Raw genomic sequence first — 23,688 nt, 5'->3', positions numbered from 1 at the left:
TGTTTGAGTTTCACTAGCGATGAAAAGCATATGACCCTAAGACTAACATAAGCAGATTGGAACTGAAAATATGATGGTGTCCTAAAAGAATCAATCCATGAAAGCAAGTCCTTATTTTTTAGTGACATTTCCAGGACCAGTCTACACAGGCAGGGCATGGTTTCAAGACAGAACTTTACAGCACATTAAGCATCATGTTTTAAGACTCATAATCTGTGGGTAAGTTGTGTACTTGTGAAGCATATATACTGTAAGTGGAATATACTGCCAAAATAATGTTTATGACTGAAACCAGAAACGAAAGGAGCATGTTGGTAAAACTGAAACGGTTTTGGCTCAATTTTTTAATTTGGGCAAGTCCAATGCGCTCCTAATTAAAGAAAGAGAAACAGTAATCATTGAATGCCACCAAAATAAAACGCAAGCATGTCTGGTCAACATGATTGTGATTACAGAAGGCTGGGAAACGTATACTAATGGAGATCTGGGCCAAGAATTAATTACTAGTGCAACTGGCTTGATAAAAACTGGGGATCCCTGAAATCATGACTGCAAATAGGTAAGCACAGAATCTGAGACTTCTAAACAACTGTCACAAAGATAATTATTGTCAAAGTACCAAGAATTAAAATGAAAGACAGGATTTGTTGTTTGCCAAAGAATTTTTAACAAAATATACCTGAGAAGGAAAACTGTATTTAAGGCCCTCATTTAGAATTTGGAAGGTACATGGCATCTGCTAAAAAAGAAGCAGATGCCCCAACTGCCTAACACGCAGTTTCCGCCCCAATTCGAGGTAGTCAAACAGCAGGGTTTCGGATAATAGAGCTACTCCAGGCTCAGCCACAGGAAACCACTGATCTAAAGACCCTATGACACAAGGTCCCTGTGACTGTCGCTCAATCACTAGATTCCACTACCTAGGACCAACAAGCAGGGACATGCCAGTTCTGCAAAGGTAAATCACTCAATGGCCTCGATGCACAGAGAGAAAACTCACACAGCATCAGTTTCACAGATTTAGTATTTTTCAATTACAAACTCCTAATTTGGGAGTTTATCCTTGAAAACATGAAAAAAAAGTTTGCAACAAACATGGCACGTGCTCAGCAAATTCTTCAGTCTTCTCTGTGGTGGATTCTCGTATGAGTTAGAGATGCCTGCTAGGTAGGTGCGAATCTCTAATTCTAGTAGGCTGATGGTCCTCCGTCAAGGGAGCAGAGACCACAGCCTCCACTTACCTGGCTGGATCGCCTCTGAACCAGGGCTCAAATCTGTGGCAAGCACAGACATGCTTCACAGGAAAGAGTGTTCATGTTTTGTCTTGACTTGGAAATATGAGTAACACACAAAAGCAAATTTTGAATTGTCCTACTATACACTATAATAAGGTGAGAGCATGACATGCCTCCAGAAGTGCAAATGGTTGTGTTGTGAGAGGAGCAAAGCATGTTAAATTATCATGAACGCGTGTTTGCTTTATATTTAATGTGCTTTAATAAAGTAAATCAGGAACAATAAAGATTTGGTAAGACAATCTAATTAGTTATACTGTGACAGAAAGCAACTATTTATTATTTCTTTATATACGGGTAATGGACGTCTTAGTCAAGTAAATCCACATCAAAGACAAGACGACTTTGAGGCAACAAGGTTAAATCGAGCAGGCAAGAGAGATGAAGCCACCAGAGCAGAATAAGCATATAATCATATGGATATATGGAACCTTTACTGTTGGAATATGTATGAACAGTGTATTAGCAAGGCCATAACTATCATTTACTTATAACTTAAACCACAATAATAGGGTATTTAAGTAGGTTTTCCTCGATTTCTCACGGACAGTAGTACTAAAAAGTAATATTCACTATTTTGCGCACATAATTTAATTTCAGATAGTTTCATTGTTTTTTATGATTTACTTAATTTTCAACCGATGGTATACAAGGATGTCACACATTCCCCAATACACTTGCACAGCCCCCAATAGACGGGGCTGCCCAACCGACCAGTTCATATCATACTATACTATACTGAATAGTATGTTGTGGTACGGCCTGTCATTGTACAGTAAAGTCATCCCCCACCTCACCTCACCTCACCACCCCTTTCCTCTACCCACCCTGAAGCCCCAACTGCCCCTAACCTCTCTTTACCTATACCCACCTCTGAGCACTCAAGTGACCCTCACCTCCCTTTACCTCTACTCACCCCAGAACCCTTAAGTCAGCCTCACCTTACTTTACCTCTACCCACCCTGAAACCCTAAAAATCACTGATATTCCAAATAACATAAAAAGAATGCTATTTAAAAAAATACTTAACTAAGTGGTAAAGTACTGCGTGGTAAAGGTCCTGCATGGTAAATGCTGAAAGGTAAACGCTGTTTCCCCTCAGGCAGGACACAAATGTTTTTGGGGAGACTGTTGGTTGTTTTATGCCCTTCAGTATGTTTGGTGCCTCTTTGACAGTCGCCCCCCCTCCCCCAAATAATCATATACTTAGGTCTCTCTAAGACATTTGATAAACTTAGGGCCAGTCCATTGCTTACCATGGGTTGGCTTCATCATCTCTTTCATGTCTGAGCTGTTTTTTGGTCAGAAAAAGCAGGCTTCACTTCCTCTTAATGTCTTTGTCACTACCCTGGAGCATGGCCAATGTACTGCTTCCCTTGCCTGGTGTCCTTCCACTGCACCCTGCTTTCAGAGGTACTTTTTCCCCTTTTCACTTGCACCTCCTTCCTCCCTCCCGCACTGTTGCTTCCACTGCCCCCACCCTCCTTCTGTGTTGTTGCTCGTCTGGACTGTTCACCCCCCATTGTTGCTTGCCCCCCCCCCCCCGACTCCGCCACCCCCTCCCTCTTCATTGCTTGCCCTTTCCTGTGCCACCAGGACAAAAAATACCCAAAAGTCACGCCAAGGATGTCAAAAAGCCACAAAGATGCAAACGCCACTGCACTCCCTGCTCTGCATGGCTTTTTTGGTGTTGTTGTCATGTCGGGCTAAAATGGTGTACTTTAGCTGGGGAGTAAGATAACTGAACTTTTTTTGAAGGCAGAAAATAATCCCATACTAAGAAAACAGATCACTGCCCCTCGTGGTCAGCACTAGCTGCGTCATATCGTTGTTTTCCCCTTTCACCCACGCTGCTGTATAACATGTCATAAACAAATTTACAAAGCCAATAGTTTTACCATAGGCAAGACCTATTGTCTTTGCCAGTGCCTGCTGTGATTTGGTGTAAATACATTCAGCCGTTTGAGCACTTTAAATTTAAGAAGAAGCTCAGGGTGGTTATGGAGAGGTTACAAAGTTAGGTATACCTGGACTGTTGGTCTCACTGTACCGAAAACTAGCTGACTGAACTTTTTCTACCAAAACCCATTTCAGTCCCATGGGACAGAGTGATCCGACTGGGTCATCGCCACTAAGACCACGTTTTTTCACACATTTCCCTACAGTTTACCATAGGGAGACCTCTGCCTATATGTGAAAAGTTACTAGTACTAACTTTACACTTGTGAATTAGACTCCAGCCCCTGTTTTGGGGGAGGTGGGGGAGGAGACCTGTACCTCTAAACAAACAGTGTAGTAAATTTACACTTGAAAATAGGGAATAGAGAAATGTAGTACATTTTCTAAAAAGCATAAGAAACTTTTACACCTGTAGATTTACTCATGTAAATTTTCTTTAGTGAATAGCCCCCCCAAAGTGTCTAATCCTTGAATTTGACTGTATGGGTGAGGGAGTGTTTCTGTGAGTGGTTGTATGAGTGAGTAACATGGATGAGGGGTCTGTGAATTGGTGTATGAGTGGGTATGTGAGCGCTTCTATGTGGATGATGTGATGTCATTTGAGATGTCATCAGTGATGCTACTGACCATGTCACGAGTGATGTAATATGTGAGGTCATAAGCAGTTTTTTCACCTTCACGAAAAATTTAAGATAATTTTCTATATGGAATTGCTGAAAAAACACACTTGCTTTGCCTTTGCCAAGCCTAGGAGTTAGGATCATATGTCATTTACTGATGTGGCGCTTCAACGGGGGCACTTGCTATGTTTATATATGTAAGTACTTACTGCTGAGGTATAATTTCTGTGAAATGAGCATCATGGCCAAAATGGCCCCGGGGACCCAATCGCCTGGCCACAACTTAAAGGGGGAGGGGGCCTGCGCAGCACCCCTCCCCGGACCAATACAGCCCCAGAGACCCAACCCTATTGGGCTCAGCCTTCACTGAATAGGGGGGAGTCTCCGAGCACGTCTGTGAGTGGGTGTGTCAGTGTCTGTATGGGTGTGTCAGTAGCTGTGCGAGTGACTAGGCCACAAAGGAACTGCACCTGCCCTTATATTCAACAAGAGTCCACAGTTTTGCACAAAATATCTATCCAAGTGGATTTCTTTTTACCTCCTTGGTAAATGTCCAATACATATTCTACACTACAGCTGCGTAATGGGGCACAAAGAAATATCACCGTTGACCTTGTGTGCATTTTCGCAATATGATTGTTCCTGGTGCAAATCTATCCAGAAATATGTGAAAGCATGAGTCCCTCTATAGAGAAGACAACTAGGCCACAAAGACTTAAATCTCCATCAAACAAGAGTCCTTTCTCTTAACTTTATGAAGCAAGTGCTTCTTTGTTTGGTGGAGATGTCTTCATATTCCTCGGCCTAAAGAACTCCTTACCAAAATTGGCAAGTAACGTGCTGGCGAGGTTGCTTGTTAAGCTGTCTATCATCCTGGCAAAAGGCAGGAAGGCCTTTGGGTACTATGGCTGTCAACACTTCCTGGTTGAAGTGTTGTCAGCCTATCAATATTTCTTGAAGATTCGTCAAACAGCGCTAAAGATATAGATAGGTAAGTCATAAAAAGCCTTTCCTATGAAAACATGGTCCTAACTATAGGTACCTACTGACGACTGCCAGTAGGAGATATATATATATGTCACATCCACTTTAGAACAAAGGCCGCTGCACACCAGTCTTCGGAAAAGTTCACAGATTTTTATTTCACGTAGCAAACACCAACGAGTTTCAACTCTTATGAGTTTTGCTCATGTTCAGACCCAGCCATATGCAAATCAGTCTTGACCCTGTTCTTATGGGAACTGTCCAGCCCGAATTACCAAGCCAGGTTTCGAGGTAACACCCCTCACCAGCCAGGCTAGCTTGAATCCAGTGGCAAAGTGTGTAAGGGACCCACATCTGGGCATACCATGGCAACTGAAGGTGAACAAAGCAAACACAAGGAGATGATGGCCGGAGCGCTAAACCTTTTCAGACACTCACCCCTAGTCACAGATCCGGATTGAATCTATCATGTTTCTTCAGCTCACTTCGCCACACCAGTAGAGACTCAGCCATATGCAATTCTGCCTGGACCCTGTACCTTATGCTGGTTTCCAGTCCAGGAAAGACCTGGCTTGTACAGTTCAGGCTGGACCGTTCCCATAAGGAACACTGATGTTTTAAACCTAGATCTGTGACTGGGGGAAGAGTGTCTGAAAAGTTTCAGTGCTCCGTCCATCATCTCCTTGTGTTTGCTTAGACAGATGATAGGTAGATAACTTAGTCTGGAGGGGGTCAAGCTAGAATGTGCCACACAAAGCCAATGACAGGCATATACAGTTTTCGTCAAGTCACCTGGCTGCCAAGATAACATCAGCCACCTCTGAAGGAAGGTTGAAGCATGAGGTTGGAGTGCAACGGCCCGAGTAACAGAATCCTGCCCTGTTGCTCTGACAGCAGGTCCTCCCAGAGAGGCAGCCTGATCCGAGAGGATATTATAAGGGCCAAGAGATTTAGGTACCATACTCACTGTGCCCAATCTGGTGCCACTAGGATGCCTTAGGCTCCGTCTGTCCTGATATTCTTGGGAACTCGGGGTAGGAGTGGTACCGGTGGAAAGGTATAAGGTTGTCCAGAGTACCAATCGAGGTGGAACATGTCCCTGAGCGAGCAACTCCTCGAAAACTCCAGCGTGCAAAAGTGCTGACATTGCTTCTTTTTGCCGAACTGATCACACCAAGGTTCTCCCCAATCACAGAAGAGATCTTGTGTCTTATCAGCAAATGGGGAGCCAGCATAGGTGTCAGTGAACCCAGGATCGGGACAGTTCTTGGGGCCAGAAGAGGAGGGGAGGCGGATCAAGAGTGGAGCCGGAGGCAAGACTGGCATGGAGAGTCAAACTGGCGCTGAGGGTGAACCTGCAGGTGGTGCTCTTGATGGAGTGCCTCTCAGCTCCTTTGGGCCTGGAGGCGTGCCTGATGGAGTCAGCCATGATCTGAGCATGGCTGTGCAGAACTCCTCTATCTGAAGCGCTGTGGCATTCAGCCCTGGAAACTCAGGTTGTGCCGAATTTGGGAGCGAGATCAATAAGTGTGAAGCCACCAAGTGCCTGCTCTGGCAACAGGGAGTGGCACAAGGGAGCGGAATCCCACTTTGATTTCTTGTGGTTCTTCTTAGATTTAACTAACAACTTGAGGGGCAAATAAGACCAGCCTCTCGAGCAGCACTGATGACTCTGGGAATAGGAACAAGACCGGGAATTACCCTTGAATGTGAATTGCGACTTGGAGCAGCCCTGACATGGAGTCTTCTTATGCTTGGTGATGTACAGTTTCGCCTTGTGTTCCCTGGTGGACTTCGGGTGCATCAACGCACAATCCATGCAGGCCTTGAAGTTGTGGCTCGAACCCAAGCATAACAAGCACACCAGGTGAGGATCTGTCACAGACATTTGCTTGCGACAGTCCATACAAGGCCTGAAACCTGTAGATTTTGGTGGTGGAATCGCTTGCACTCTGGAAATTTGAGGTAAAATGTCTCTGAGAAGCCCGAAGGGAGCTCTGGGTCCTCGCCTGGTGCAGCGTAAAGAAAAGAACTGACAATGTGCAGGAGTGGCACCTATGCAGGCCCTGCACATCATTTTTGGAGCGAATGGAGTCAGTGCAGAGCTGAAAGGTGCCACTTTCTAGCATGCGGAGGTTCTGCTGAATAGTTTCCGAATCCAGTCTGAAGCCTGAGGAGCATTCAAAAGGTGAGGAATCTGCGGCTAAAAGTATCTATGAGGAAACAAATCTACTTAATCTTTTATATACATAATTTAATTACATCAATAATTTTCATGTATCTCTGGGAAAATCTAGATCTTGACAAAAGATGTTCTATATATAACTCACAAAGGCATTATGTGTCTTTGAGAATTGATTACTTACTGGTGACTAGACTATATATTAACTAGGTAGAAGCTGGAGAATTTCTCTGGAGCACTTTTATGTCATACTACAGAGGCACAGCTTGCAAGGCGGCATACATCTCGGTTTTATTATACGTCTGCGGGTGCCGGTTGATCTACTTGTTTTAAAAACCAACTGCTACTTGCAGTGATCTCTATCTCAGCAAACCTTTCTTTCGATCAAGTGTGTTTTGGAGATATTTTGACAAATACAAATATCCATGCATACCCCCCTTTAGAAATAATTATTTGTAATGGAGTGTCATGAACGCAGGATCAAGAAAATAAGCCCACTTAGGCACTTAGTCCCCAGCTCTTTCTCCCTATTTACCTAAAGGTCTTATGATGATCAATACAGGATTCCTGCCCCGTAGGCACAGCTCAACTTATGAGCCAGTTTAAATTGCCTTTTCTTCATGGAGTTCGAGAGGATGACTACTTTTAAGGAGGGTTAAGAGCCACAGCATAGACAGCAAAAGTGGGAGTAAGATTATAGTCTGATGAAAACACTTTTTGACTCAAAGCAAAAAGGGGACCTGATCAGACATCAAGTCAGCAGCCCTAAAGGAGAAAGGCAATGTCCCAACAGGATGCCTATATAACAAACAGGTCCCTATCAGCACAAGTAGACTCTATACTTCAAAAGTGATTGATGAAGAAGTAAAGAAATTGAGGGCTCAGGGCGCTTCACCGCATTTTCTCATCTGAAGGAACAATATCAATGCAATATATCACCTGCTGACGAGTAATCATTTAAAGTCTATAAGGGGAAACTATCTGAGATGGGTCATCTTCATGTTTCCTTACTGAGGAATGGTAAAAATATTATATTTACTTTGCAATACCAATTCCAGCTGGCAGGTCACTTAATTTATGCATATGTTGCTCTGAAGAGCATTTGAAAAGACAGCCAAGCAAATTTAATGTGCTGGTGGCCCTCGTCATTCTCTCAATGGCAAAATATGTTCAACTCTCGAGATTGAGCCTGGTCTTCATGTGTTCTGGAAGGGACCCACAGAGACACTGCCCACTTCTCATAAAGATGCAGTGAGACTTTATTGGTCTCCTTATGAAAATGATGAGCACCTGAGAGGGAGGTGTTTTGGGTGTGTGTCTTCCTCGAACATACTCACCTTAGGCATAAAACTACTGAGGAAGCTTATGCTACCCTTCAGTTAAAGCACGTTTGCACTATCCTGGTAGGAATGAATGACGAGACTGCAGAGAAGACAACTACAGATCTTAGAAGTGACTTCTAATGGCTCAACTTACAGTTATCTTAATTAAGGGATAGCCAAATACGTGAATGCATATTTCACCACTGATTATGCTAAATGAACTATAAAAAGGGTTTTCTCAGATTCTGTGTACATCATATAGTAAGACTGCAATAAAAGATGTCAGATATGTTTTCTTTATGAATGATGACAGAGAAGGAATGAGATTATTGCGTGAAAAATAACGTTCTACAAATATATTGCTATCCTTATAACGTGCACCATAATACTAAATAAGAACATATATAGTAAACAAAAGTGAACATACATGGGTCATGCAATTTGTTTATGCTGATTGAAGTAACAGATCATGTAAAATCACATATCTAGTTTCATAATTCAACATTAATTTATTTACAATTAAAGGTTGGAGGGAAAACAGTCAACTTTCTTGTGGACAAGTTATTGTAGCACCTTCAATTTTTACTATATTATGCGTGGCAATGGAAGGCTATAAGAATAATGCACAAAGGCAGTTCTTCCAAATTCATCTAACTAAATAGGAGATCCAATGCCAGTTCAAAATAGATATGCATCAGTCTGTCACCAGCAGGGTATAATATTGTTGGTGAAACAGTTTTGTTGCAGTAACGATTTGTCTCTCTAAAACCTTCATCTATCTTTTAGCCACACCAGTAACACTAGTCATAGATTTACTATGACAGTTAATGTGTATCCCCAAGTATTTTCACGTAGCCAGGTACTCATGCACTAAACAACTAATCCATAACTTTCCCTAAAGTAACTCAAAAAATCCATGAGAAGACCAAGACAAAGTCAGTGACTTGATAAGGGATGAAGGAGGTTGAAAGTAAAGATTTACCAAAAGTAGCATGATGGTCTCAAGATCAGACAATATCTTCTTTAAGAGAAATGATGAACACAATTGCGAATACTACCCCTGAACCAGAGGCAACAAATCTTGCCACGTCAGATGTGTCATAGCCAAATGATAACCCCATCAAAATAGAAAATCCCTGTGGAAGGAAGCACTTCCAACCAATTAAATACTTAACTAAAATTGAAATTGACAACGTTTAAATAATTCTTTGCAACTACAAAACTAACTCCATAAATAGAACAGTCCTTGAGACTGTGGTCTTTCCCAGGTGATATCCCTGTATCAAAAAGAAGGCAATTCTCAGATCTGGTAAGACCTAACTCTACAGATGCAGAAGACTGCAAAGTGTCACAAGTTAGGAAAAGAAAATGCATAATGGAAAACCATCAAGGACCGGTCATACTAGTAGTTTAGTCTTCATAGAACACATTTATAAATGAAAAATCTGTTCATGCCACCAACATGTAGGTATAATAAAACAATGTAAATATCAACTAATGTGAAGAAACGACTAGGTTTATGTGTTTGTTTGGGCATTCTGGAAGTCAGATCCATTGCGTTTACAATCAAAGGTCTGTCTCAGAAATGAACTATCTAATATAGTTCCTGGAATTTCTGAATCTCAATAGTGAATTGTTTGACTGTCTCTATGCAGCCACATTTACAGACAATACCCAGTCAACATATGTACCAAAGAAAGGAAGTTGGATGTGACTGGAGTTAGATGGCCTGCCACACGTTCCTTACGCATTTTTCAAATAAAGTTCCAACCTGATAGGGCTTACACTGATGCTGATGTTTTATCCTGAAAAAACACATCCATCATGATCTGCATAGTTTTTGGCTAAAGTCTCAGAATAATGAATAAAAAAAGGCCTGCAACATTTTAACAAATCAACAAGAGACTGGAGCTCAAACCATCTGAAGAACCATTGACAACTCTGGGTGTTATATTGAAAGTTTTAACAGATGTATTTTATGTATTATTTTAAGTAGATTTATATGGAGCAGCTTATCACCTCAGAGTATCCAGATGCTGGAGCAGGAATGTAGGCCGGGCGGTGCTCGTAGTTGAGCAACCAGGACTTCAGATTCTTGCAGAAATTGAAAAGTGAAGTATCAGTCCTGATGTGGTGAGGAAGTTCATTCTAGTTCTTGGTGGTGAAGAAGAAGGTGCTTTCTCCTGACTTACTTCTGCGGATGCAGAGAACCTGTGCGAGGGAGAGAGAGGTGGAGCGTAGCTGTCTGTAGGGTTGGTGGAGTTGAAGTCGGTCGTTGGGGTATGCTGTTCCGGTGCTGTAGAGGGCTTTGTAGGCATGGATGAATTTGAATTGGCAGTGTTTCTGGATGGGTAGCAAGTGTAGTTCATTGAGGTAGGGAGTGATGCAAGTGCTTCTGGGGACGTCTAGAATGAGTCTAGCCATTTGAATATCTAGCAAAGCATTCTGTGGATAAGGCAGCTAGATGCGACCACTGTTTTGACCTGTTTATTAATTGTGAGTTTGTCATCAAGTATGATGCTGAGGTTTCTGGAGTGATCAGTGGGGGTGGGCGTTGGACTTAATTGAAGTGTTCACCAAGAGGAGCCCCGGACGGGAGCTCTTGTTTCCGAAAATCAGGATCTCAGTTTTGTCTTTGTTGAAATTAAGGCAGTGCTCTTGCATCAAGCTGGCCACGCTGGACATTCAGTAGGTGAAATTGGTCATGGTGGAGTTGTTTGTGTTAGTGAGGGAGAGGATGCTGTGGGTTTCAGGTAAGGGGTGCCATGTACACGTTGAACAGGGTTGGACTGACGGAGGAGCCCTGGGAGACTCCGCAGACGAACTTCTTGTGGTCGGAGGTGTAAGGGGATAGTCTGACTCATTGAGTTCTGTTAGAGAGGAAGGAGGCGATCCAGCTCAGGATGGGCCCTTGAATTTCTGAGTCCTGGAGTATAGCGATGAGGGTGCAATAGAAGATGAAGTCAAAAGTAACCGAGAGGTCGAGCAGGAGGAGAGCAGCAGTTTCTCTTCTATCCATGATGGACCAGATGTCGTCTGTTGCTGCCAGGAGGATGGTTTCAGTGCTGTGGTTGATGCGGAACCCTTGACTGGGTAGGGTCCAGGAGGTGGTGCTGTTCTAGATGGGTAGAGAGTTGCCTGTTGATCTCTTTCTCTAGGACTTTGGCCAGAAAAGGAAGGAGCGAGATGGGTCTGTAGTTGCTGAATTCTTTCGGGTTAGCCAAGGGTTTTTTCAGGAGAGCTGTGACTTCTGCATGTTTCCAGCTAGCTGGGAAGGTTCCGCTGAGGAAGGAGGAGTTGATGATGGTGTGGAGTTCTTCCCAGGTTGTATATGTGGTGTGAGCAGGTATCTGTGGGGAAACCTGTGGAGATGGTCTGCATAGTTCTGGCAGTGTCTTCTGTGGTGAGACGGCTCCAGGTATTTAGAAGGTGGGCGTTCCTGGTGGTGGTGGGAGGTTGCATGATGATGTCTTCTATGGCGGGTTCGGGTGCGAAGATGGTGTAGATCTTGAGTATTTTATTGTGGAAAAAGTCAGAAAGGTCGTCAAAGAGGTCCTGTGAGGGGATGATGGTATTGGTGGCTGCTGTTGGATTGGTGAATTCTTTGACGATGATGAAGAGTTCTTTGCCGGGGCTGGTGCATGATACTAGTCTGAACACGAGTGCAGCTTTCCTGGCCTTTTCTGGGCATGGTACCTTCTGAACGCGGATTTATAGGTATCTCTATAGGTATTGCTTCAGCTGGTTCTCCATCTTCTTTTTAGTTGTTTGAGATAGAGTTTGGAGTTCATTAGCTCTTCTGTGTACCAGCATGCTTGAGTGTGAGTTCTTGTATGCCTGATCTTCTTTACAGGAACTAAGGTGTTGGAGCAGTCTGAGATACAGTACTTGAAGGTGGATAGGTCTGTCAAAAGGTTGCCTGTAAGGATAGGCTAATTAAATGTGAGGGTGTGGGTTAATCTGCTTCGGTTTGTTGGAGTGGCGTGCGTTGATATAGAAGTGTAGGATGGAGTGGTCCGTCCATGTGAGCAGGGTGAAGTGGCTAAAGGTATTCTTGTTGCTGGCTGTGAAGACTGGATTGAGTGCGTGTCCACTGAAGTGGGTTGGGCCTTGTGTGAGCTGTGGGAGTCTGATATTGTCAAGGCTTTCTATGAGGGTGATAGCGTTCCGGTCCATAGTGTCATCGAGATGATTGTTGAGGTCGCCGAACAGTAAGAAGTCATTGGATCTAAGGGAGAAGGGAGTGATGAAGTTGGTGAGAATGTTACTGAAGGTAGTGCGGGGTCCGGGTGGTCGATAAGCGAGAGTGCCCGAGATGGTTGTGTGCATAAGTTGACTGTGCATCATGTCACACATCGGGGTGAAATGTTTGGTCAATCTTAAAGGATGTTAATACGATATTACTATTATTAGAAACGAGCTTGCACAACTCATATGTATACATTTGGAAGTTATATCATATCAGGACATATGTTATGTATTTGATCGAAAACCAACAAAATGGAAAAAAAAGTCTGTATACCTAATGTCCTTCAATAAAATGTTGAGATCTTAATTTTTCTCACTATCCTTGATAATTTTCCTAGCGATTAGCATCCTGTTGAAAATATTCCTAAGAACTATTTCCACCACTACTTTGTGCCGTAGGTAGAAAACAACACCCTTCCATTGTCCTTGGCCTTTGCCTTGTTGTGGTGCCTTTGCTGATGTGGCAACAGCTGAAGCTTCAGTTGCGGACGCACTAAAGGGCACATAAACCTCGGTGGCTTCTGCTACAGTTTCAATTTAATTTTTTCCTTCTCTTTATTGTTTTTTTCATCAGCAACACTGCTGATGGAGGACCATCAACAAATGACATCATATCTGACAGCTTCAGTTACACCATATTGCCACACTGACAGGGAAGAGTCAGCAGCCACATATTGCCGTTGCACATAATCTCTTCCCGGGTCCCTCCCAACTTTGTAGACTTCGTTAGTTGATACTCCTTAGAAGTTATAATTTTCTTCACATATCCCGGACCCCTCTTGATCCCTGCCTCTCCCTTTCCTCAGAGTCCCAGATCATCATCTTATATATCCCTCTACTTGGAATATTTTTTTTCAAACTTCCTGGGATGCCGTCTCGCCTTGCATAGTGTGGATTCCGCCTGCATGCACTAGTCCCAGCATGGTATTAGCCCCACTGGCTGACATCGGTGCTGTTTTAGCTCTCCATAGCTGCACATCATCCCTTTTGGCCCTCGCCAGGGCCGTGTTGCAAAACAGTACATTGTATTTGGATAGTGTGACATATCCCCACAATTCCAGCAGTGTCAAAGGTGTCGTGAGTGTTATCTTATCCTCTACCACCTCTGCCATGTAGTGTTCCACCCATTTCCAGAATATTCATAATCCGGGGCAGCTCCACCGCGTGTAAACCAAAGTCCCTAGTTCGCTGACCCCCTGATGTACCGGTCATCATGGACTCTACCTATTCGGAATAACCTTGTTCTAGTGTAATAGGCCCAGTATAAAATCTTGACTTGTACCAGGCAGAACCCTACTTTTATCGTGATCTCCAGTGCTTAATTTGAGAAGGTGGTTTCCAGTGCTTAGCACCAGCAATTAATTGTCAACACCTGCACATGACAGTTTGCCACATGGTGGCACTGTATGTCTAGTTTAGAGATGAGCACAACAAGAGTTGTCAATTACTTTTAATAAGACTAATACCTGTTGCCCAAGACTTTCTTATGACTTTGAAGGCCTAGATACTCTGAATTGTCACAGTGTATCTGTGTTGGTACCGTTATTGGCAACACTGGAAGGGGCAATGGATGATGTAAGCTGCAGTGGTCTCCTAACAGGGCACTGGCATTTTTTTTTTTTTTTTTTTTTTTTTTTTACAAATTAAGCACTGGTAAATCCTCTTTGGGGGTAGCGAGACACATCCGCCCAGTCCGCGTCCTCTTAAGTTCCCACGTTTAATTCCCACTTAGTTTTCAATTGGTCTAGGGGTGTTCACAATTCGTCATATGTGTTCAGTAGATGTGTGAGATTGCATGTTTGTGTAAGGGCACCACAAAGATCCGAAACTCCAATAGAGTCTCTTCTGCTAGGTTCACCAGTAAGTCTGTGCAGTCTTTTAGAGTCTGTTGTGGTGGCAGGTATCTCAGAAATTGCCCATCGGCCGGGTCATAACTCAATCTCAGTTCCGCAAATTGTACCATCTTGTCCTCTACCCATATGTCCCCCACCTTGGTCAGACCTATCACGTCCACTGGTGGCGCGCTTCCAGGTCCTGCATCTTGCTATTATGTTGGTCTACCATAGTGGAGTCTCTTGTGTCAGCCTTGACCCCCCCCATCCAATTGCTGTGGAGGCTGGTCTCAATACATAGGGATCTTGGTTGTTGTAGTTGGGAGTTCTTGGGTATCACCCCTCCATACAGCAGACAGAGGTAGCTCACATTGCCTCTCTGATAGCCATCAACTCCAGCTCTGTCTGATAAGCAAAGGCCTATTTGTTTGCCACCAGCATCTGATTCACCCAGCAGTAGTATTTTAAATGTTGGAAAGCAATCCCCCCCATACAGCCCTCGTATCAAAGTTTAATAGGCTATCCGCAGTGCCCCACCATCCCATAGCAGCATGCATGTAGTGGACTCCACAACCCTAAGGAAGGCATTCTGCACCTCATGGGGTGTATTTTGGAGTATGCAGAGAACTTTCGGGAGTGTGATCATTTTTTTTATAGTGCTGCTCTGCCTAATAGACATATAGGCAGTTTTCTCCAGTGAGCTAGATCTTTCTTGAATTCCTTGTGTACCCTTTCCAACTTGTGTCGGTGGTTATATATACACCTAAATATCGGAACCCCTTGCGGGATTGCACCTCCGAGAACTCACCCCCTCTGATCCCCTCCAGGGGGTGATCAAGTATATCACCGACTTCCGCCTGTTAATATAAACACTTGTGTGTTTGCCACATATAGTGAGAACCTCCAGCATACAATGGAGGAACTGTCTGGATAGGCCATGTATATGAGGATGTCATCCATATACAAGGATATTAAATCCCTCCATGCAGGGGCCCAGATGATTCCTCTTATCCATGCATCCCTTCTAACCGAAGAGGAGCGGGCAATCCAGTCTAGCTCTCCATCCCAATGGAAAGCCTCCCAAATGAGTGCCTTTGACCTTCGCAGTGGCCATTGAATCAGTATAGAGCAGCCACACCAAAGCCAAGAACTCTGAGCCAAACCCCGTTTTACACAGAATGGCCTACAAGTACAGCCATTCCAGGGAGTCAAATGCCTTTTTGGCATTGAGCTCAAACAGGATAGTGGGTTCTTGAATCACCTGACATCTCTCCAGGCAACCAAACAGTTGTCTTAAGTTGTGATGTGTGCCCCTCTGGGGCATGAATCCTGACTGACCCAGGTGTACCCGTTTGTGGATGACTGACTCAGGTGATTTGCCAATACCTTCACCTCCGTACTGAGCAAGGAGATCAGCCTAAAGGAGGCACAGGCGTCCTTTTGTTTTTCCACTTTTTTGGATTACCATATCGTTGCTGTCCTGAAAACATCCGGGAGACACCACGCTCAACTGGCGTCTTTATACATCGCTAGCATATTCTTTGTGATTTTCACCTTCAGGCATTTTAGGAATTTGTGTGAAAACCAATTCGGCCCCAGGCTCCTCATACTCTTCATTTGCCTCTCCCAACTCCCTTTCCTCTCTCTCTTTCTCTAGTTGCACCCTGTCCCCCCAGTAAAGGCATGTGGTAGGTACGTCCCTGATGAACCGCTTCATTTCTTCTGGGACAATTTGCAGTTTGGAGCTGTATTGGTCAATAAGGTGTCTCCGAAACTCCTCCTCTATCACCTCCACTGCGTGTACAACCTCTCCCATGTCCCGGCAAATGTTGTGCACCAACCTTTGGCCCTCTTCTCTGCTTGCCAGCCATGCCAGCATCTGCCCCATCTTTTTGCAGAGTTCATAAATTCAGTGATGCTGGTCCCAGTGATATTTTCGTGCCTCGTCCTCTACCAATTGCCGTTCATGTACTCTAGTCAATTTTCTTTGCCCCACCATTGAGGGGTCTGAGGCCTCTATATATTTTGCCTCCAATCTCCCCAATTCAGTTTCTGAGTCTTCGATTTGTTCACGTTTATCCCGTTTCTTGACCTTGACATGGGAGATCAATTGCCCCCTCATAGTGGCTTTGTAAGCATCCCATTATACTATGCCAGAAGTTACCGGGACATCATTCTCTTTATAATACCAATCCATGGCATCCGTGATGTGCCATCGTGTGTCCCAGTAAGGGAGTTCCCACGGGTCCAGTTTCTATTCTCCTGCCCCCCTCGTATCGGGGATAGTGAGCCTCGCCATGATCTGTGAGTAATATGATATCCCCTAGAGTAAGTATCACATGTCCTGGAAGAGACCCACCCGTGTCCTGGAGTATCGTATGCACTCCAACCTGGACATTACCATTATCAAGTGGAGTATTGTTTATCTTTCGGTTGTCCCTCCCTCCAGATGCCCAGCTGTCCCACAATGGGGATAAAGTTTGTTAGCCTGTTGTCCTCTTTGCTCATGCGAACACTGTGCATGACCCTATCCAGGGTATTGTTCAGTGTCAACTTAAAATCCCCTCCTTTCAGTAGTAGGGAATCTGGGGTTTGTGCAATCCACCTTCCCAGAGCCTCCCAACTTTCCTTTTGTAGTTCTGGTAGGAGATACCATGAGGCAGCTATCAGTTTACAGCCATAGAATCTCCCTGGATTGCAGCATAACACTCACCCTTGCTTTTATTGGTTGTGGTTGTGTTCCCAGTCTCAGAGAAATGCCCCGCACCTTGTGGGCCCTTTCAATTGCACCCTCTTGGATAAATCACTCTACATATAACTCAACATCGGACCCTCCATCTTTTCGGGGACTCTCACTAAACGCACATTATTTTTACAGGACCTCCTTTAAGCATCCTCTGCTCTCCTATGTTGCCCGAGTTGAGCACTTATGGAGGCCGACCACCACCTGTAGCGACCTGACCATGTCAGTGTGTCTTCCGCAGAGGTAATTCTCTACCATTTTCTTCAGATCTGCATGAATCAGGGAAACATCCACCGCCAGTGTCCATCTTAGTTTCAAGTGCCGATGGTGTGTTATTAATTGCCAACAGTAGGTCTGCAAGCGAAGATGCCTGGCCCTGGGCCATTTCTTTCCTCAGGGTTTGTGGATCTACCTTATCTTCTCCTGGTGCTCCCTGGGGAAAGGCATAATTGTCCAACTTCGCTGCTGATAAGAGGCCTGGGCCTTGTGTGTCGCACCATCCTTGCACTTACTGAGACTGTTAATGCATTGGCAGTAGGCTCCTCCACGTGCACTAGTGCCTTCTTGTCTAATATGGCAGCCGTTATCCAGACTTCTCCTCAACCAATTTCTCCAGGGACCCAGGAGTGGCCAGTCGTGATTGTCCTGCTGACACCACCCACCACTCCCCTCGCAGTCCTCTCTTGTGGCAAGCAGGGTCTGGCATTGGTTTCAGTGGTATTTATGGTCTATTTTTAGTGCAGTGCTGGGCAAATGGGACCCCCTCATAGATGGGGGCCTACCCCAGGGAGGCTTACAAATGCCTGGCAGCACAGCCTCACTGATCTGGGACTATTCAGTACCCTCTCCTTAGCCCCCACTTTCAGGGTCTCTGGTGTATCCCTTTTCTGCGACCTCATTCTCACCACTGCTTCCAATCAACCTCTGTCCGCGCAGTTTCAGTCCCCCTTCGTGCCAGATCCTAGCTTGGGGACCATTTCTGGCTCCCAATCTGGTGCTCCTCCATTCCATCGCTGTTGTTTTCCGCATAGACTTGGGCGGGGCACCCGCATCGATTAAGAGCAGCAGGGCGCCATCTTATCAGCTGTACCGCCGCCTCTTGCTCAGCTACTTGTGCAGTCCAAGGATAGATTTTCTCCCCCGACCTTTGCACTTCCTCAGCCATCCAACCTCGCCCCACGTGTTTCATAGGTGATAGGGGACCTCTGCGCTTACAGACGGAGGTAGATAACATATCGATGACACTCTTCACCGGTCGGACCTCCGGCGGGTCACGCCATGATGGATCGGCGTCCTCTACATTTTTACTATTAGATGGTGTCCTACTGAGAATGTTGAGAATGAGCTATGGTATCTTAAGAGAAGTTAGAGTGGAGTTGCTGGAAAAGTAGGTTTTTAAATTAGGTTAGAAAAGATCAGAGTCAGCAAGTTCAATACAATGTATTCAAATGTTAGAATATGTTAACAGAATTAGCTAGTCATGCTACATGCAGGATATCGATATTCTGTTCTATAACATCCCACCCTAAAATATTTTATGAGAAATATGTGGTTTACATGAGTGCAAGAGACCCATGGAGTAGCACTGATTCTCTAAGACATTAGCAGTACAGTGGTAATATTCGAGGCCAAACTAGGGCCCTGTTGTGTATTTACACCAACCAAGTGACATAATGAACAATTCAACAAACAACATGTTGTCAAAGGAATGCGGGGACTATGAGGAAGACAGAAGACTGAGCAAAAAGAGACAGATGCTAAAATCAGGTGCTCAAGTCTGCATGCAGCTTTCTGTTTGATGAGAGTAAAGAACAAGTTCTGCTAGCGTAAGTAGTAATAAAAAACTGAGGTAGAAGCTGGAATATTTTGGACTGAAAAGTAGCAGAATCGGATGCTCACGATTGCTAGTTCAGCTGTGCTGAGGGGGGAGAGCAGTAAAAGCGTACTTTTGAAATCTTTGTATCCACCTCCTACTTTCAAGAATACATTATTTTTTAACAGTACCCCAGCATTTTCTTTGCATGTGCACATTGCAAAATGAAAACACCACCCTGGGAAAAGACTGAATTGCATTAATTAGCTATTAGAGGAAATGTATTTCTAATTATACAACAATGGCCAGTATACTACACAGAATAAGTTTTTAATGGGAGGATGGCAACCTTATTCTAGAAGAAACGAAAATTCCGCCACTATTTGGTAACCTGCCTTCCCCTGGATTCCCAAGCTGTCTGTGGCGAGGCGCATAAAGGAGCATGAAGCTGTGACCTCTAGACTTTGATGTGTTGATATTCAACCAGATGCCGATCACCTACAAGAGGCCTCATCATTCAGTCTCAAGTACCAACCTTTTTACAATGGAGCAGAATGTTTTACATGAAGTTGGTATAAAAATGTCACTTTTTAACCACATTCCGTGAACGAGTCAATGACATTCTAGACTTTTGCTGCTGGACCAAGAACATCCTGAGGCTTGCCATGGCACCCACATTCACGGATTTTTACTGCAAGTGTAAGTCTATCAAGTATTCTGCTTCGAAAGCGTTGAAACGACTTTAAACATGCATAGAATATACCCATCTGAGTATTGACATAAAAAAGGATTTCCTTACCTAAAGTGAGGAGGAAATCTACATTTTATAAAAGATATAGGGGGGATAATATCTCGAACCGATTCAGACAATGTCTTTATTTTCTCCTTTGCTTTCCAAACTTCTGAGAACGATTTCCAACTGCCTACATCTTAATGGGGAAGAGCAGTCGAGTATCCAATGTTTACTGAAGACTTGTCCCATTAAGATGTCCCTCTTGGTTTAGTCTGTTACTGCCCTCTGTACTTCCCTTTGAGTAACAAGAGGCTCCGCTGGAACTGATGCCGGAGTCTTAAGTGATTAGGCCATTGTTGTCATTCCAGTTTACAATAGTGCTATATTTTACTGCTCACAGTTTTAAAATTAAAAGAGATATCCACTATATATCATCTGCCTCTGCATCTTAAATTAAGTCTTGATTTTCTAAGCAGAACATCTAAAGAAATCTACTTTACGGTGGGAAACAAAATTAAAGATCGTGAAACAATATTGTGGCAGTACTGCTCTCTGCCAATGACCTTGATAAAAAAGAAACCTAAAAAAAACTTTATATTGTGGTACGCACACATTGCTTTTATTTACATTCTTTTAGGTTCCAGGTCCTTTTGTACTTAATGCATGTTTGAAACTAAGGCTTAATGAAAATACAGACACCATTAATTTGCTTACCTTCCAAAGAAACGCAGTGATAGTTTTATATATGTTTACTTCCGGGTAAATATTTTTAAGTGGAGCTTGGATAGGAATGCAATTCTTTACTTTTGGTGAACATGTCACTCAAACGTTTTCATTCTTTATTCTGTCCTCTAATGTATGGATTTTGCTCACCTGCATTTTTCCTTCCCTCTCCGTGTTTCTGGAAGCGCATCCTGTCCTTTCGTTTGTTATTCAGAGAATATACAGCAGTGATAACTGGATCCACTTTTATTAGGAAACAACAAAATGGTGAAATTATGACTAAGTTCTTTCTGTAAACTAGTAGCAAAAAAAAATTAGGAACAAAACTTGTAATCATGCACATCCTTTCTATCCAAAACAATTTTTGTCTCACTGTGTCATTTAAAAGAGAAGAGCCAGTTTTGGAACTTTATGTCAGGACCGGAAGCAAGGATTATGTTCTACTTTCTTCCTTTACTTTACTCCAGCAGATTTCAACATGTCATATAAAATACCTTTCCCAATGGGAAAGGAAATACAAAATATTTCAACAAATCAATAGTCTGCCCAGTCCTTCATAACGATCGTCCTCCACTCTGACTTCCTCTTTCTTTCCTAGTCCAGTAGGCATATTAAGTATTTCTTTAGATTATGCGTTTTTTACGCAGTGGCATATTGCTGTTAACACATTTCCTCCTCAGCGGCCCCCGCCGCAGGAGCGAGTATCAGTGCTCCATTCGCATCAGTTTTCAGACTACGGGGACCGCACGGGTGAGGCGAGGCGGGCCGCCCTATAGGGGGTGTGCGATTGTGAAGGAGAGATGAGCACGCGCAAGATGTACAACGCAGGGGTTATCAGAAAAGAAGGACGGTGAGGAGGAGGAAGGAGAGCGGCCATGGAGAGGATGAGGCAGCCATGGTATTGCAAAGTTAAAGATTAATAAAAGTCCAGTATTATAAAATAATGTTGAGTTTATTGCAGCACGGAAAAGGTACACCGGTCACATCCAACTCCAAGTATCTTATGACCACCAACCGTTAACCAAGGCCTCTACGCTCTACATAGAACATCGAACACCATTAAATAATAACTTGTCGCATGCAAGTGCATTCGACAACATCTCAAACATGATTAAAGTGAAACAACCTAAAATAAATATAGAATGTAACACATCTCCCTTATACAAAAACTGAAGAAAACAAGTAGATAAAGCAAATGCACAAGAAAGGAAATGTTTTCACAAAATCAATATATCTTTTGGGAACTTGTATGGCACGTTTAGACTGTTTGACTCTGTTAGTGACAGAATCGTCTTGGTCAGAATATGTATTTGAATAACAATTATTTTTAACAGTAGGGTAGAAAACAGGACACTTAGCCAACCTTTTAACATTCCACATTTTCCCATCTTGCGTCATTACACTATTGGAAAAGATTTTGTTTATTTGAAAAACTTGACTAAATTTACTAGTACCCTTATTTATAATACCAGGTTTAAGAATTTTCACCCAATCTCCTACTTGGAAAGAGTGTGGTTTTGTTTTCCATTTGTTATCAAACCAATCTTTGGTTTTTAACTGTTTAACTTCCACACGTTTGGCTACATCATTTATGTACTCTTCTTTAAAATTAACATGTTGTGATTTTTCTCTTAACCACCATGGAAAAACTTTGGATGTGGATTTCTTCCCTTGAAAAGCTTAAAAGGACTAACTTCGGTGGTGGTATGAGGTGTGATGCGGTACACCCATAAACGTTCTCTCAAAGCATTGACCCAACCTGAACCCAATTTAAGTGAGTCCACCACAAAATCTTAAGAACGCGATTAAAACGTTCCACCTGACCATTTTCATGTGGTTCATACAGTGATGTGAACCTGTGAAAGACATTACACTCTTTGAGAAAATCTTCCATTTCAGAGGAAGTTAACTGAACTCCATTATCAGTAACTAATACAGATGGACAACCTTCACGGGTGAAAATTTCCTTAAAGAAATTGATAACAGCCGATGTGGTAGCCTTAGGGACAAATTTCACTTCAGGCCATTTAGAATGATGGTCAATGACTACTAAAGCATATCGTGAAGATTCTGGTAACATGTGGAATTGACCCGAAATGTCAAATGCAATTTTTTGCCAAGGTACAGATGGCCAATTAACCAATTGTAATGGTGGTATGGGTCTTAAGCATCCTTTCACTTGAAACACATTCTGGACATTCTCTAACCACTCTATCGACAAATTTGTCAATGGCTGGCCACCAGAAGTATGTTCTGACTAAACGTTTCATTGAAGATATTCCAGGATGTGTTCTATGTGCAATGTGTAATATAACTTCATACATACCTTCTGGAGGAATACATTTGCCGGACTTAAAAATGAAATCACTTTCAAGTTCTAATTCCTCTAAGACATTGAAAAATGGTAACAAATCAGACCTTAACAAATTCTTTTTGGGCCAACCATTCTTAATGTATTCTTTAAGCTCAACCCACTTATTATCTCTCTGTTCACTTTCACGCCACAAATCTTCAGTTATATCCTGAAATTTATCCTGAAGCACATCTTCAATGCTCAGTACAAAATCTTGTTCCTTAACAACACTGACTTTGTGTTGGTTGCAGGGTAACCGTGAAAGAAAGTCAGCTGTGACATTTTTCTTTCCAAGAAGATACACTGTATTGAAATTATATTCTTGCAATTTGGAGGATAATCTTGCTATTCTGGCAGTGGAATGCCACCCCCCTCTGAAGATAAGATATTGACTAGAGGTTTGTGGTCTGTCCTAAGGGTAAATTTTGTTCCCCACACGTACAATCTAAAATGTTCAATGGCCCAAACACAAGATAAAAGTTATTTTTCAATGACTGCATACTTGCGTTCACATTCATTTAGCTACATTCCTTTCTTCCTTTCCCTCCTTCTGTGATAAAACTCCTCCTAAACCATATAGACTTGCATCAACCGTAATGATGCATTCTTTGTTGATCCAAAACGGTTTAAGGGTAGGGGCATTGATTATATTATTTTTTATGGTGTCAAAAGAACCTTGTTGGACATCAGTCCACTCATAATTGACACCTTTTCTCAACAGTAGTCGCAAAGGTTCCATTTTTGTTACAAAATTCTTAACAAATTTGCTGTAATACTCACACATTCCCGTGAATGATAGAAGTTGCTCTCTGTTATTTGGAGAGGGAGCTTTGATAATTGCCTCCACATTGGATTTCTTAGGAACTACTCCATTACCTGAT

At 43.2% G+C, this 23,688-nt stretch overlaps 1 protein-coding gene across 3 annotated transcripts in view; it reads right to left on the bottom strand.

The window, feature by feature from the left end:
- LOC146861877 (uncharacterized) overlaps window positions 1-23,688 on the bottom strand; it is a 200,000-nt gene that overhangs the window by 32,628 nt on the left and 143,684 nt on the right. For all 3 annotated transcript variants that reach the window (XM_085641048.1, XM_085641047.1, XM_085641049.1), the window contains exon 8: window positions 20,605-20,697. In XM_085641048.1, the coding sequence (XP_085497174.1) occupies window positions 20,605-20,697 (93 nt within the window). The remainder of the gene's footprint in view (window positions 1-20,604; window positions 20,698-23,688) is intronic.

The sequence above is a fragment of the Triturus cristatus genome, chromosome 2_2 (genome assembly GCF_964204655.1).
Source record: "Triturus cristatus chromosome 2_2, aTriCri1.1, whole genome shotgun sequence".
NCBI classification, from domain to species: domain Eukaryota; kingdom Metazoa; phylum Chordata; class Amphibia; order Caudata; family Salamandridae; genus Triturus; species Triturus cristatus.
Note: the sequence above shows the minus strand (reverse complement) of the source record. Positions and strands in the feature narration are given on the sequence as shown.